We start from the raw sequence: 16,806 nt of genomic DNA, 5'->3' as shown, positions 1-16,806 counted from the left end.
TAGCAACACCCTAACAATGTGTATTTGCATCTTTCAAACATTACCCCCCCCCCCCCCCCCACGAATTTTGCCCAAGATATTGAGCAACTGATTTAAACACAAGTTGATATAAGTTGTTTATGCTCATAATTTTTCTTTGTTGGTTACCATTTACCAAGTATATAATACAACTGCAAAATAGGTGTAAAACATTCAATAGTTTCACTTGTAACATAACTCATCAAATGAAAACAACAATCCGGGTCAACAATAACTTCCAATAAAATCAATTAAATGTCAAAAATACCCATCTTAAGTTGTTATTCAGCTTCTAAGCATCCCAAAAGTTCACTTTTCTTTTGAACTAATATTAAACATACTAGAATTATACAAGCAGATCGTAATGATTACTTCCACTGTACGAAAGCTTCACAGCTTTCTTATCTTTTCCTTGTTTCGAATCCTTCCCAAAATCCGCTCCATATTCAACAATGGGTATGAAACCCGACCCGTAACAACCTCTTGTATGCTGCAAGTACATAACATTTTCAACATACCTCAAAAAGCATATCTGGCCCATACATGTTTGACCCGTTATCTGACCAGCCCGTTTTGCCACCTCTAGTCAAAGAATCTTTATAACAACGATTAATACCTCATGCTCGGGTATGTAAAAAACAATTGGTTGGCGACATAATTTGGAGAGTACCTATAGAAGAAAAAATGCGTTAGTTAAGAAATACACCCAAAATTAACTTTGACACCTTACTTACAAATGGTCGATTGGGGTTATTATGTTATGTCTCCAACAGGCCAAACTAGCAAACAAAAATTTTATTTTAATGAGTTGACAGTTACCTAGAGTTTTTTGGGTAATTGTCAAAAAAACAACCTAAAAACTTTCACAAAAATTGCACACACGCATATGCATACAATTATGCACCCCACATATCTATACACACGCGTGTGTATATATGTGTACACACACCATTTCTATGCATTATATAGTGGCACAACAAAGAAAATCAATATGTTTGTGCATAACAGGGAAAATTATGAAAAATGTAGATACACACAGGGCTTATTTGTAAACTTTCCTGATTTTGTCAAGCTAGATGTTAAGTTATTCCTGTTCCATTTAAGTCAGTGTTGAGAAGATAATTGTTAGTTTTCCTGCATATATATATATATGTGTGTGTGTGTGTGTGTGTGTGCGTGCGCGCGCGCTTTATTGTTAAGCCTTAAATGTTGGATTCTTTGCATAGTCTTAACCACATACAGTTATTGAATATGCATATGCATACTTATGTACACAATGTCACAATTTACTCTTAAAAAAACAGACTTGTCATTGTTTAAGAATAGAGTTTGTACTTAACAAGTAGGTCATGTTTCCGCATATTCAATAATTGTATGCGGTTAAGACAAACAAAGAATCAAGCATTAATTTGAGGTATAACAAGAAAGTGCAGAATTTCACTGACAACTACCTTAACGGAATCAGAAAAGTTTACAAATAAATACTCGCATGCATGTTTCACCCTTTAAGCTGAAAGGTAGTATTTTAATTTCTTTGTTGAGCCACAATCTAATGCATAGAATAGAAATGGTGTGTGTGTGTGTGTGTGTGTGTGAAGATACTAACCAGTAGTTCGGAATCTCCTCCCCAAAATCTGGCCTTGCGATGCGTTGACAGTAACTAGAAACCTTTATTGAATAACATGATTAACATAGTAGAAACAAAAATGATAAAGTTGTGTGGTAAATTCAAACCGTTTTTAAGGACTCTTCAACTGTGATTGCAATTAAGACCTCTTCATATTTATGTCTTTATTTGTCAGTGTCACATAACACCTCTTTTATTGCCATCCGTAGTTCATCTGCAGCAGCATAAAACATTTTATTTGAGCAAAAGTTGTAAGTTAAAAGAATCGAAAAGGAAAGGATTTGTGCAACAAATAACAAACCAGCATTGTCTCTTTCTTCTCGGAGGCTAAGGTTAAGGCTCTTATTCATAGCCATTCCTTTAACCTGCAATAATAATAATAATAATAATAATAATAATAATAATAATAATAATAATAATAATAATAAGATGAAGAAGAAGAATTAAATTTTGTATGAAGATATTAAAAGAAATGATATGATATGACGCATTACATACCAAAGCGCGAAACATACATCTAACATCACCAGTAATTCTATGAACCCGAAAAGTCTCCACTTTGTTCAATGCTGGTGGTGAAACTTCACTAAAAAAAAGAAAACCAGTGGAAGAAGAATCGGTGAGTGTTGACATTCCGAGATATGTTGGTGGCGATTGTAGTGACCGGAGACGATACGAGTTGGAAGTCAGCTAAGCCGAGTCTTAGGTCTTCAAGGATAGCAGCTGCCATGCCATGAATATAAGATCAGATGATGTTTGTGGTCAACACTACTGAAGAAGAAAAAGAAGAGATTGTTTGTGGATGTTACCGCCATCAATGATCCCTTTCTTTCTGAAACTAGAGAAACTTAGTATTGCAACTAACATGTAAAAATAAGTCATATCTTAGCATTAATATGAAACTGCAGACAATATATTAAAAAGCACTTTATAGAAGTCTTAGTTTATAATATGTGTACTTAAATTGTTGGTTTAACTCATTTAACATAAACATACCAGCTTCTAAGCTCTAAGATGAACACCGATCTATGTTTATATTATGCCCATCAATTATAAAAATGGAGCTTGAAACTTGATTTGAGCTTGATGGAGCCTTGATTTTAAAGCTCAATCTTGATTAATTTACTAAGCTTAGAATATGTGCACATGGGTCATCCCACAGCGGTACAAGGTAGAAACAAGCAGCTGTTTATAAGGATCACAAAGAGTAGAGGAAGCACGACCTTACTTGAACAGGATCTGTTCTATAGGCTCGTACCTCTGTATTCTTGATTCCTAAGAAGACAGAAACCCAAGTCTGGTTGATGAGCTAGGGCCGTGTGATCAGAGCGTGATTAACGGAGCTTCATGGTCTTGACCATGGCTCAGTGGAGGATCGTTGCTGGCTCATATGATGGGTCTTGGCATGGTTACACGGTTGTCTGACAGACGAACATACTTTTTTTGTTTTAACGACAGAACTATGATTACGAAGCTTTTTTTTTAATCTGTTCTTGGCTTCGCTATACAAAATCACCCCACCAGTCAACAAATAACCGAGCATCCCCATCACCGACAACGAATTCTTAAATATCAAAACCTAGTACTCACCAATAACATATAAATTAAAGATAACTAAATACATGTGAGATAAATAACATCTGAAAAATTATTAAAGGCTTAAACCACTTGCGTTTTGGTTACCAAACAACTTGTCAAATTGACAAAGATAACCTAAACCAGAATTGAAGATTAAATACCAAATAATATTAACATCCTTTCTAGCAAGAGCTATAGTAATCGCAACCACATTGTCTTCCATTATTAATGTTGCGGGAAGCAAAATCACAACCACTGCGGGTGCCATGTTAATATTCATGGAATTCAACTTTTCTTTGTTCTAAGATAAATTAAGTGTCCGAATCAAATACAAACAACTTTTAACATAAAGTAACTATTTACGCTACTTCATTTGTTGTAGATTTTACACTAAACAATAGAATTACGCTAAGCCAATCATAATTACTCTACTTATTTAGATCCCCACCCCTATAAATTAATAAAATATGTTGGTAAAAAATGAAAGTAATTATGAAAAATCTGTTCAAAATAATTATCCAAAGTTCCAAACCCCTCAAATGCAAATGAGAACATCAAATTAACAATAGACTAGAACCATAACATACTATTTAGGGTTTACACGATATCCAAGTCATTTGAGGCTCTCTACCACCTCCGCTACACCGCTCCGCCCTGTCTAGGTTTTGAATCAAGTGGCACTAAGACTCAGTAAAACACTTTGGCGGGTTTTAAATATTTAAATTATTATATGTCAATGTGTAAAAAGTACAAAATTTTTAACATAATTTTTTTCTTAATGAATAAACAAGTCGGCTAATATATGCAGCCTAGCCCTCGTCTCCGCTCGGTTTGTCTACAGCCCTACTGAAAATGTCTGAAAACTGGCGATACCTCCTTAACTGATTAGTTTACAACCCAAAAAAAAGTTATTATATATGCTTATTTATATACATGAACAGTCACAGTAAAAAAGTAAACATACAATCATTCATCTCATACAGAAAACCAAAAAACAAGCATAACAACAAAATCTAGATATTATTATCAACTTAGATTTTTATATTACGGATCGAATTTAACAACCCATATAATGAACCCGTTAAAAGCTCGAAAGGCAAGTGGGTCCTTGATGAGACGTGTGGAAAGCGTGCCTAAATCCAATCCGGTCCTCAGTTGGATTCCTTCTTGGAAAGTTGGTTGTTGAGGAAATCCAAAACCGAAAGCCTCTGCAGTTACAAAAAAATGTGTTATAAGCATTTTCTTCATTTTTTATATATTAAAGCATTTTAAAAGCTATTGCTTTATTGATAGTGATACAAATAAAAGTAATTCTTTGATCCTAGGTCTCTTACCCGCTGCTCGAGAGCATCTTCTTCAGGGTTTATTTTTAAAGATTTTAACAAATTTATGGCTTCTTGAAACCCTTCGGTTGCTGCATCCTCAGCGTCAAGATTTCTGTCCACGTCAGCAACTTTTGCAAGAGATACAGCGATATCTAGAACCTTAAAACAACAAACATAATAAAGTCAGACATATGTCAAAACAAAACAAAAAAAATGCATTACTGTTAAATTATAATTATATTTTTATTTTTAATTATTATTCTTGTTTTGGTACTTTACAAGCATGGTTTCTACGAGTAAAAAGACCAGAATATCCTCATGCGATACAAATGACTGGACTTAACAGAAACAAATTAACACATGTTGGCAGAAAGAAAGTAAATTGTTACAGCATATGATCATAAAGGGAAACTGTAATTTATTCAATTACGTATATGCATGCATAGGGGTAAAAATGAAGAAAACAAGTGAAGGGCTAAAATCATCAAATACTGAAGTACAAGCCAAAAACTTAAAAATGGATAATTAAGTCTTTAATTAAAGTGGGGGTTATGAAGAGAGACTTTAATAAAGTGGAGGTTACATTCATGGAGTATTTTGTTTTTCATTTTTCAAGCTTTGGATTTTGAAGTTCTGCACACTTTATTTTTGGGATTCTGAAGATTGTTCTTATTATTTGGATTTTACGCGTTCTTCATAATTGTAAGGGTAAATTCCCTCTTTAATTTCGTTTTGTTTCCATTATGTCCGGCTAATCTTCTCATTCTAGTGGTGGGCTTTTGGTTTTAAAATGTTTGTGGCGCTACAATGCGTTATAATCCCAAACGCCAATGACCAATGTGTGATGTGAGTATGCGAAGCCTTTGTTATTAAAAAAATTTAACTTGTTAACTTTTAAACACAAAAATATAAGATATTCTGATTATCACCTGTAAGATTTGTTCAATCAAGTGTAATTTGCACAAATACTCAACCCCGTTGTTCAATCAATAGTCAGTTTTTTAAATGAGATTTGGAAACTCGGACCCATTGGAATTGACGGTCCAATTTGTTCATCGCCAACTGCATAAGGCGCCACATCACTCGTAAGATCGCATCAGACAGCATCATGTGAGGCGCACATCATTGAATCACATCTTGTGATGCACGCGCTACAGATGCACGTGTTTTAACAATCGAGGTTGTGGGTATTTAGATTTAGTTTAATTAGGCTTTTGATAAGAATTGGTGGGATTGCCATTCCACTTCATATTTATGTGTGAATGTCTTCTTCAAAATAGTTTCTTTGTTTAGATTGCATTTAGGTAAATGACTTACTAGTTGTTATTTTGACATTGCTGCATCTTTAGTTTAAACTCTTGATTAGCTTTGTCTCGACATTCTTTGATGATTGCATTCGTTCATCCTATGGCTTTTAGTCAATAGTTAGCATAAAAGTTTATCAATTTTTAACATAATCAAAAGTTTCAAGGAATTGTGTAGAGTAGTTTTGTCTACATTTTCTATATGAGTTGATAGGACTTCTGTTAGCTTCATATTGTCTAAAGCTTTTCTAAATATGAATGGTTTTGTTCATAAGACCAAATCAAACTCATTAGTGTAACCTACCACCCGATTTAAATCGTTATGTAATTTATTTTTAATCCATTTTATATGTTACTGACCTGAGACGGAGCTTCAGAAGTATCCTTGATAGCTTTGCGACGAACATCTAAAGCCCGGAAATAGTGATCCCTTGCAGATTTCAAGTCGCCTTCATAATATTTCAAATCCCCAATTTTATTCAAGGAAACTGAAAGTGTATGTGTGACCTGCAAACATTTTCAATATAATTAAGAATATATCATGGTCTGAATTTAAACTTCTTAACAAAAATCATTAAGAAGACTTTGACATGATTTGGAAAAAAAAAACGGCAGAAGTTCGTTTGTTTGCTAAATGAACGCACATGAACAAAACATTTTGTTCATTTAGTTAAACATAAGAACACAAAACGCATGCCTTGTTCGTTCATTTATGTTCATGAACGTTCATTCATCAAATTCTTTGGTACTGTAAATGAGCTAGGACATATACGGACACAAACTTGTTAATTTCCTTAACAAACGAACACAAACAAGAAAACCAGTTCCCTTAATTGTTCGTGTTCGATCGATCTCGGTTAAAAATTAAACGAACAAACATGAACAAGCTCCATTCGTGTTCGTTTATAAGCCTAGATAGCTGAATTAGGAGACTTTTTTGCATTTAAATACAACTAGGATGACTGTTGACCCGTTTCTTGACCGGTATGTACTCTGTAGGCGAACAGGTCAAAATTGGTACCTTCACAATTATAATAATATTACATTATTTGTACCTCCAGATCTTCTGTTTGTACTTTTGATAGGAAATTAACACTCTCATCAAAGTAAGCAACTGCAGAACGACCATCTCTGGTTGCGCGGCTACAAAACATTACTTATGTCGTTATTACAGGAAAAGCCTCATTAAAAACAAAATTTAAATTATATAAATACACAAGAACGATTCAGCCACTTGTTCAATTAAAAAAACAACCAAACCGATCAGAAGCAAACCAACAAAAAAAACAATTTTATGTGGTTTATAAATTTAGTTCCAAATGTGTAACAAGCAATTAATCATTAATTAACCTAAAACAAATTAGAGCCAAAGTCTCGCCCAAATTCATTTTTTTTATCCATTTATTTTATCAGCACAAAACCTTCCAGCCCAAAGGGTAAAACCAAAAAACAAAACTGAAAAAGATGGGTTTTCAAAAACCCAAAGATGAGCCCAAAACTGACCCTGCAGTTTATGGTCCATTTTGTCTTTTGATAATTCATATATGCTTGTATCTTTTAGCCATTTAAAATTTTAAATTAGCAAATTTACACAACCCATGTTTATTCAGTTGTATCAAATATCACCTCACTGACCATTTATTCATACAGATTTACGTAATATAATACACACCACCTCATTAAAAGTTATTATATTTAGAAAAAAGACATAAACACATACCAGCAGTCACCAAGCATACCCAATAGTGCTCCTAACTGTGAGCATAATTCTGATGTGTTCCCTGTAGCTTCCAATTGCTCCCTGATGTCTTGTGCACATATACTTAGTCTTGATTTTGCACTTTCAACATTATTTGCCCGAAATGCCTGCATGTAATGCACAAAAATAAGTATGTTTGTGAAAGAAAAATATATAAAATAAATATAAACCAAGGGGACGTTTGTCTGCGCTTTTGAAAGCGATTATCTGACTATCAATTCAAATTCTTGTGTTTTGGTTATTAATGAGTCAAATAATGATCCTGATACTAATTGCAACAGAATAACACATAATCACTTTCAAAACGCTAATACAAAAACCGCTTAAATAATATATTCTTAGCCTATATGCAAAAAACATCATCTAAGACTATAAACCTACTTTTCATCTTAATAAGCAGTTTTCTTAGAATGACTTTAACTTACTCTCATTGCTTGTTGCACAAGGAATGCACCCCTTTCCAAGGAGACATCTTCATATATAATTGTTTTCTTCTCATCAACTACTTGCTTTTCGTCTGTGTCAACTGGATCGCGCTTAATTCTAGCATGGCCATCAATAAATCGGTCAACTACAGCTTGAAGATTTGTATCAGCTTCTGTCTTCTCAATGTCAGCACCACATAGAGGACAATCATTGAAGCGTGATATGCATGCTCTGTATTGAAGATTTGTATAAGCCAAACACAATCAGTTGTTTGTAATGAAGAATAATATAAACTAAGAGAGTGTTTGGATGTATATTTACTTGCAAAAGACATGAGTACAAGGAACGCATCGGCTAGAATCAAAAAGTAGTGCTTGGCATAATACGCAACTGAACGGTCCCAGCTTGAAGGTTTGAGAATCATATCCAAAAGGGCATTTTGCAGGAATGACATTTGACTCCCCGGCATCTTGCTTAACCTTACTCATTGGGCATCCCTGCTGCTTATTTTGGTTTTCTTTACTCATTGGACAACCCTGCTGCTTATTTTGGCTATCCTTACTCATGGGGCATCCCGATTGCCTATTTTGGATATCTTTGCTCATTGGGCATCCTGATTGCTTATTTTGGATTTCAGTTGACTTTTTTGAAGACCCGTCATCAGGTCGAGCAGCTTTTACAAAAGGGCCAACAGGTGTCATCTTGGTGAAAGTTCTGTACAATGATTATAAGAAGTTCATTATAAGTCAAACTATGAACATATCAAGTATCTACCACTCTATAAGTATTTACACACATGTATATCTTAATTGGAGTCATAATCCAGCATCAATATAAGAAAGAGAATGATGTAAATTGACTCCTATATTTGAAGGTTAAGAAATATTAAGTGCTGCAAAGATCTTTTTGAGCTGAAACTAAAAGACTGATTCTGCTAAATGCGATCTATACTTCCAAATGTTATTATTGAGCTTATACAACTGGTCCTTTTATCAATTGGATATTGCTCAAGAATATATATTATAAAATACTAAAATCTAGAAGTTGTTGCAGTATTCAGAGGATATATGTTATATACAAAATTACAAACATCTAAGTTAATGTTTAAAGACGTAAAACATACATGATTCATCATACAGAAATAACACTACTACTACACAAAAGAGTTCAAAACAACAAGAGCGTTATTTTTCATATTTAGGACTTAACATCAAGAAAAAATTAGTATGCACGATTACGTTGGCTAACACCCAAACATATATTGTACAGAATAATAATAACCTAAGTACCTAACATCCTAAACCAACATTTCTCGCCAAGTTACCGTGCCTTGCACACCAAGGCATCTCCAAAACTGCTATCATAACATTGTAACATACTAACAAATCTATTTCTTAAGCTAAGGTATTAGTTTGACCTAACAAACCAGCTCCAACTCAAACACTAAATGCTCATATCAAAAGTCAATAAATAACTAATTAGTTATCCAGATCGAATTATCGTAATCATATCACTAGTAATCAAATCAAACCACAGGTAACTAAGTTAACACGAATCTCAAACTCAAATTCTCAATAAGCAAACCCTAAATATCCACCATAAGTCACAAAATCATAATCACGTAGTCATCTGACACAATTAGAACGTCCGGTGAACAGAATCTAAGCTCAATTGAAGAGAATTGTATAATATAACGATCAATTTAGCTACTCGCGAACAAACTATAAGTTTTGACGATCCTAACGAAATTCGTAATAATTGAATCGAATTAGACGATAAGCGATACGCGATTGATCGGAATTGGAGGTTAATTGAGAATACCTGCGGATGTGATCGAATTTGAGGATTTGATGATGTGATTGAACAGGGGATATTAGCCCTAATTTGGTAAGGTGTGATTGAGCCACGAAGGCAGAGTGGAGTTTGTATATATGATTATGGATAGGAAAATGAGGTGGGTGATACGGTGTCGTTTTCGGGGGGGATGAATGTCGGTTAAGAGATGTGCAAAAGTAGTCCCTTAGGCCTTAACTACCATCATAGGTGCATAAATCAGGTTTTCCTAAATGCCCGGTTTCACGTATGGAATCGGACTCGGATATAACCAGTTATTGAAAAATCGGGTATTGGCAATACCCGGGTTGGGATACCCTATGCATCGGGTTCGGGTCGAGTATAAAACCGGGCATTTTAATACCCTATTTATTTTCGGGTATTGAAAAAACCCAATTTTCGGGGTTTTTTTTCTGGTATTGGATTTTTTTAAGGGGTTGCATGTGTTTGGGGTATTTTCTAGTTATTTTTCAAGTATTTTTCGGGTAATTTCAGGTATAGATCGATTATTGGAAAAACTCAGTTCGGGTATTGGAAAAACTAGGTTCCGGATTTTGGGTATTATCGGGTACAAATCGGGTGCAGGTTTTGATACTAAAATGCATCCCCTATCTGTGCCCTACGAGTAGGGTCGGGTACGGGTTTGGGTATAAAAAAACCCGGTTCCGGGTTTTTTCGGATCAGTTTCCGGGTTCGGGTTTTTTGTGCCTCTCTAACTACCAATTTCAAAGACGAGAAGCCTCTCGTTATGTACTGAGATTGATTTGTTAAAGGTTTAAATTGAGTCAAAATCAAGCTTAAAAATAAGCTTTTTAATAAATGAGTCAGAGTTTCATCTGTCAAGTTTGAGCCAGCTCGTGAGTTTAAACGAGCTTATTATTTGTATAATTTTTATTTGATATATTTAGTATAAAGTTTTTGATAATTATTATATACTAAAATATGAAGAAAAAAGGCTAGTAGATCATATATGTTATAATCCATCGTTTGTGGCAAGTGGTAGAAGGCTTGGATTCTCCCGTAGATACCAAAATTTGATTCCCACTTGTATCATTTTGGGTGGATCATGACAATGAAGGATCTGAGCTAGGCATTATACAAGATTATCAGTTTGAATCCATAGCCCACCTAGGTTTTCGTCCCATCGTGTGTTGCGCCGTAGAGTTTTTCTCTTATGGTGGCGCAACGACTGACAACGGGTAGCTGGCGGCATGGTTTATCGGGGGAATGCCCAAAGCAAAACTCTGAAGCCAGCGTGGGTCCAGTTAAGATAATATAGTCTGGCCAACGTGTGGCAACAGGACTCTCCAATTTGAACAATGCAATGACCTAAAACACAAAATCGTCGTCGTTCAAAAAAAATATTATATTTGTTATGCTATATATAAAATAATATATACAGAAAAAAGTATAAATATGAGTAAAATAATTAATAAATAACAAACGAGTTGAGCCTGAACCGAGATTGAGTTTGGTAAACTACTCACGGGCCGAGCTTGGACTCTAGAAATAGAGCTCAAAATGAGCCAAGCTTGAGCTTTAAAAGTACACACTAGCCGAGCTTGAGTTTAGACGAGCTCAGGCTCAACTTGGCTCTCGCTTACACCCAACTGAAAAGTATGTTGTAAAAACGAGCAAGGTTGAAACATGTTGATTAAAAGCAGTTAGGCAGCATTTGGTAAGCAGGAACGAAAAGCGGAATGGAATGGACCATTGTTAATGAATGAAAAAAAGTGTGTTGGGTTGGTTAATCGAACGAAATGTTTATTAATAACGTTGGTGTTAGTTTACATGTTAATGGTGGACATCAAGTTTAGATAAAAACCAATATCATTCTTAAATACGAGGGACTAGAGTTGCCATTTAGAGATAGTTAACTTAACAGTAGTCAAAGAGTGTGTGATGGATGTCACACCCCAAAACCAGGGTGCTACGTAATACAGTTTAGACGTCACTATTTAAATTTAGACTTTACTATATATAGCAGAAGTTCAAAATAATCATGTTACATTTAATAATATAAATACTTCAATTTTCCATAAGGTTATCTGAATCAGGGTGTAACCATGTCAATCTTTGTCTTTATCCAATAGCCAACAATTATCAGGGCCGGTCTAAGGCTCTAAGCGAACTAAAAAGTTGTCGGCTTTTTAAAAAACTTTATATTGTAAACCCCTCTGATTTACCCGAGCTTGGGATCAACAATAATAACAAGAAATAGCAATGGTAAATTAATTTAATGCAAAAGTATAATAACAAGTGTAATGCGTTCTGTTACTTCTGTATTATTATTATTATCAATTAAGTGAATAGCAAATGTAACAATGATAATAGCAAGTAAATTACCTAATTTGTATTGTGTGATACTTAAAAGAAATGATAAATGAAAACTGAAATGAGCTAAATACTTAATATCCTAATAATGATAAATAGCAACTTAGCAATGCATGAAGCCTTGTCTGAAGGTGGTCCTAGGCGTTATTTTATCGTTTCAGTTTCATTTGTTTTTGAGTTTATTAATACACATATATAACTTTGGTTTAAATATTGAGGGTCTTATTTTTTTGATGGTCCTAAGTCTTTGCCTAGCCTTTAAACCTATGGGTTCATCCTTGACAATTGCCTTCAAATACCTTAATTATTTTCCTTGCTAGTGGGTTTGTAAATTTACGCGAGATGCATGCTTAAAAATATGCGTTACTAGCTTTTATACCACGTATTACGGGGTTGTTTTCATTATTCGATTATAATATTTATATATTTTTTAGGATTTTAACTTTATTTATTGTAAAGAAGTTAATAATATACTTAGGATTTGATAATGAAAGGGTTTCACAAATAAATGAGATGTCATAACCCGGTTTAAAAGTTATTTGGGTTTGGTGAGACCCATTACCCGCTTATTTTTTTTACTATAAAACTGTTTATTAATTAAAAATAATATCTTTTTTGAAAAAAAAACGGATACTAATTTTCCATATATCCTTATTTTATAGGATTTTCATATTAAATATTTGGTGATATTAAATTTTAATTTAATGAGATGCTATCACCCGTTCAAGAGCTATTTGGGTTTGGCAAGACACATACCGGTAAACTCTGGTCAAATGCATGAGAAGAATCCATTTACAACTAAAGCAATCTGGTAGTTTGAGAGAATGTAGGAAGGTTTCGTTTATATCAGGGGCGGATTCAGTGTTAAGCCAGGGGGAGCATAGACATCCACTCAAATTCGTATATTCTTCTATAAGCTTCTAATATATTAGTTTTAAAGGGACCCAAGTGCCCAATCCATGTTTTTTTAAGTGCCGCAAACCCAACTTTCCAAACCCCACTTTTCAAACACAAATTTAATTTTGCTTTCACAAAATAACAATTAAGCTTAGATTGCTTAATTGTTTAACCACTTCATCAATTATTAGTTATTAATATAGTGATATATTCTTGAGGTTAATTGGAGAATTATAAAAATTAGACAAAAATATGACAGCATTCAGAGTATCGTTTCTTTTTTATAATTCTACACTATTTAACTTTATAATTTTTTTTATTTGTCACAAGAGCTTTGAGCTATGACAACTATGGAAAGGTTTTTGCTAATCTATAATATATATATAAACGAAAACCCAAAAATCCTATGCGTCGCGATGTGGTCGCTCTCCCCTTTTATGGAAGCCACCAGATTTCTTGATTTTTAAATGGAGGCCTCTCATTGATTTAACCCAAATTCATAGGTATGGGTCTTACCAAAACCAGATAGCTCTTAAACGGGTTATAACATCTCATTAAATTAAAAATTAATCTTACCAATTATTTGATATGAAAATCCTAATAAATAGGAATATACTAAAATTTAATATCCAATTTAAAAAGAAAAAGATATTATTTATAATTAATACACAATTTTATAGTAAAAAACATAAGCGGGTCATGGGTCACTAAATCTAGATAACTTTTAAACGGGTTATAACATATCATTTATTTATGAAAGCCTTTCATCATCAAACCCTAAGTATATTATTAACTTTCTTACAATAAAGAAAATTAAAATCCAAAAAATAAATTAAAAAACGAAAAATGTAAAACAACCATTCTCTCAAGCCATAAGATTACTTTATTTGTAAATGAAGGTTTCTCACGCATTTGACCCGAAGTCACGGGTAAAGGTCTCACCAAACCTAGATAGCTCTTAAACGGGTATAACATCTCATTATATTAAAAAAAATCTTATCAAATATTTGATATGAAAATCCTATAAAATAGGAATATACTAAAAATTAATATCCAGTTTTATTTTAAAAAAAATATTATTTATAATTGAGAAACAATTTTATAATAAAGAAAATAAACGGGTAATGGGTATCACCAAACCCATATAGCTTTTAAACCGGATTATAACATATCATTTATTTGTGAAACCATTTCATCATCAAACCTCAAGTATTTTAATTATTAACTTTCTTACAATAAATAAAATTAAAATTTAAATATACATATATAAATATTAAAAACGAATAATGTAAAACAACCCTCGTAATATGAGAATAAAATCTAGTTGTAATATGTATTTTGCTCATTGTGTTTTGATGAAATTTATTGCTTACATGTCTATACGTTGTTTATTTAATGTAATTTTTTTGACCCAACCCATTTTGATTTAACCCGTTTTAGTTTGACTTGACCCGTTCTAGATTAAGCATTTTTGACACCCAATGACAAAAATTTCTAGATACGCCACTGGTTTATATATATTTAAGATACAAAACAAGATCCAATAATTTATCATATCAAACTATTTACAATATCATGTATCATGTTATGACAGTTTTAGAATAAACTATAACCTTTGATTAACGCTACAGATAATCCAATGCTTTTACTTAATGTTGATAAGCAATATCTCCGGAGTTGATAAACCTGAATGTTCACCAGTAATACTCCAAGTAACCAGGGCCGGCTCAACGTCCTCGGATGCCTAAAACTAACTAAAATTTTGAGGCATTTTTCTCTTCTTTTCTTTATACGTATAAGGCTAGAGAGTATACAAGAATTATAGAATTTTGATGATATGAGTGATAATAGATATGAAGTAATCCTCTTTAGCTTGTGACACATCAATGGGTTACTAATTCTAAAAGAACTCTACTTCAAAATCTCATAATATATAGCTCATATTTAAAATGGATGCCCTATAAAAATAGAGGCCTAAAACCATGGCCTCATTTGGCTTATTCAAGAGACTGCCCTGCAAGTAACCTAACAAGTCATTGATCTTGAAATATTTTACTAACATATGATATAAAATATGCAACGGTGGGTAAGGTGTTGCATACCATAACAGTGTAGTTTTCAACGTGAAATTAATCTCATAGTAAGTATAAGTAAGCATTAAGGCGTTAACAACAACTTTGAGAGATAAACCCACTAACTCACCATTCACGGACACAGCTGTCATGTGTTAATATGATGGTTATTAGATGCGATAGACGCATACAAGGCAAACGTGCTTGTCGTAGGGGCTAAGTGCAAAAAAAACGTGGGCCTGAAACAAAAAAAGTGTTAAATAAAAAAATTCGTAAAAAAATATATAATGGCAAACAATACTTTATTCAAACACCAAAAGAATTCAAAAGCATAATCCTCAACCATAGTTTCTAAAATCATATGAAAATCAAAAATAACCAAATTGTTTATACTCAAAAGCAAAAAAAGTCATAAAGTAATAAATATAAAAACGAATGCCAAAAGAACTTCATTGTGACTTTCGTCAATTTCGAGTCTTGTTTGTATTCGTTTTTGTATTTGTTTATTATGTAAACCGACCCGATTTGTAAACCGAAGCTTATGTTATAATCAAAATGATGGATTTATGTTACAATATTGTTTCACACTTGTTGGGTCTTGAAAACATCCTATTTTTATTTTTATTTTTATTTATTTATTTATTTTGTTGTTTTGTGTTTTTGTCTTGATCCATTTTGCATGAAAACTCTTGTGTCTCACACCCATATTTGACCACCAACATTACCCTATATATACACCACTTTTCCTCTTCATTTTCCCTTGCTACAACTCCAATAAAAAAAACTCTTTCAAACATCAAAGATTCAAGGTTATCTTCTTAAGTGTTCTTGAAGGTTTTTAGTCTTTCATCTTAATTAGTTTATGCAGCCTTATTAATACTTGTTTATGGTTGTGCAACATATATATAATATACACCCCTTGTTTACCTTTGATAGTCACTTCTCCGATTCCGGTCAGTGAGGTTTCGGACCTCATAAGGCAAGGCTTCATTGAGGACTTCGTGTCCTTGATATATATACATCTATATAACTTGTTCATACATATTAACCTTGCTTATTTTAGTTTGTTGGTCATGTTTACAAGTTCCAAGGTTATGGGTTTTTAAGAGTTTATGCTTCGGTTTAACCGTAAATAGCTCTAAACCGTAAACCAAACTTTGTTACTAGTTTTGTTAAATAATTATTTAAACATACATATTGTTAGATCTAAGTTTCTAAAATCATTTTTACAAATTCTATGGTTATGGGTTTGTAGAATCTTACCTCGGTCTTAACCCGAAACACGATCCGAACCGAAAACCGAACTTTTGTTTAAAGACTTTATTGTTAACTTTTGGTTGTAAAACTTAAAGTATTTTATTTGTACATTATTATACAAGTTCTTTAGTGTTTGGACATGTGGAAACCATCTATGAACTTGTTGTGAGATGGAAACCGAACAAAACCGATTCTTACTCGCTTAAGACACACAAGTGTGTTTTTTTTAGCCATCAAGACTTGTATATTTCTTTAAAAATAGTTACAAATTTATTTTTAAATATTTTCTTAAGTGCTTGGAAATGTTGGATCCAACTTGATCTCATAACAAAGTTTGGACCGACAAAACCGAACACTAGCTTAACGTGCGTTGTTA

At 33.1% G+C, this 16,806-nt stretch overlaps 1 protein-coding gene, 1 non-coding gene and 1 pseudogene across 2 annotated transcripts; 1 reads left to right on the top strand and 2 right to left on the bottom strand.

Annotated features, from left to right (window-relative positions):
* Nucleotides 1-364: 364 nt before the first annotated feature.
* On the bottom strand, nt 365-3,491 carry LOC143592916 (OVARIAN TUMOR DOMAIN-containing deubiquitinating enzyme 3-like; annotated as a pseudogene).
* Nucleotides 2,864-3,076, top strand: LOC143592926 (small nucleolar RNA U3). Its single transcript, XR_013146011.1, has one exon. It is a non-coding gene; the product is annotated as a small nucleolar RNA U3 (small nucleolar RNA).
* Nucleotides 3,492-4,126: 635 nt separating the features above from the next.
* Nucleotides 4,127-9,962, bottom strand: LOC143592924 (protein NCA1-like). Its single transcript, XM_077072704.1, has 8 exons — nt 9,859-9,962; nt 8,359-8,751; nt 8,037-8,268; nt 7,573-7,718; nt 6,908-6,995; nt 6,213-6,359; nt 4,558-4,707; nt 4,127-4,431 (listed from the first exon to the last, which is right to left on the bottom strand). Exons 2-8 carry the CDS (start codon nt 8,736-8,738, stop codon nt 4,375-4,377), a joined length of 1,200 nt encoding a protein of 399 aa, XP_076928819.1. The 5' UTR covers nt 8,739-8,751; nt 9,859-9,962; the 3' UTR covers nt 4,127-4,374.
* Between the last annotated feature and the right edge of the window lie 6,844 nt (nt 9,963-16,806).

The sequence above is a fragment of the Bidens hawaiensis genome, unplaced genomic scaffold (genome assembly GCF_021521415.1).
Source record: "Bidens hawaiensis isolate Kalapana, Puna unplaced genomic scaffold, B.hawaiensis_p1.1 tig00041409_1, whole genome shotgun sequence".
Lineage (NCBI taxonomy): Eukaryota > Viridiplantae > Streptophyta > Magnoliopsida > Asterales > Asteraceae > Bidens > Bidens hawaiensis.
Note: the sequence above shows the minus strand (reverse complement) of the source record. Positions and strands in the feature narration are given on the sequence as shown.

Coding starts and splice junctions, on each gene's coding strand:
- LOC143592924 (XM_077072704.1), bottom strand. CDS start 8,738: ATGACACCTGTTGGCCCTTTTGTAAAAGCTGCTCGACCTGATGACGGG. Junction 6,996..7,572: donor GGTATGCTTGGTGACTGCTG/GTATGTGTTTAT, acceptor AATGTTTTGTAG/CCGCGCAACCAGAGATGGTC. Junction 6,360..6,907: donor TACAAACAGAAGATCTGGAG/GTACAAATAATG, acceptor AAATGTTTGCAG/GTCACACATACACTTTCAGT.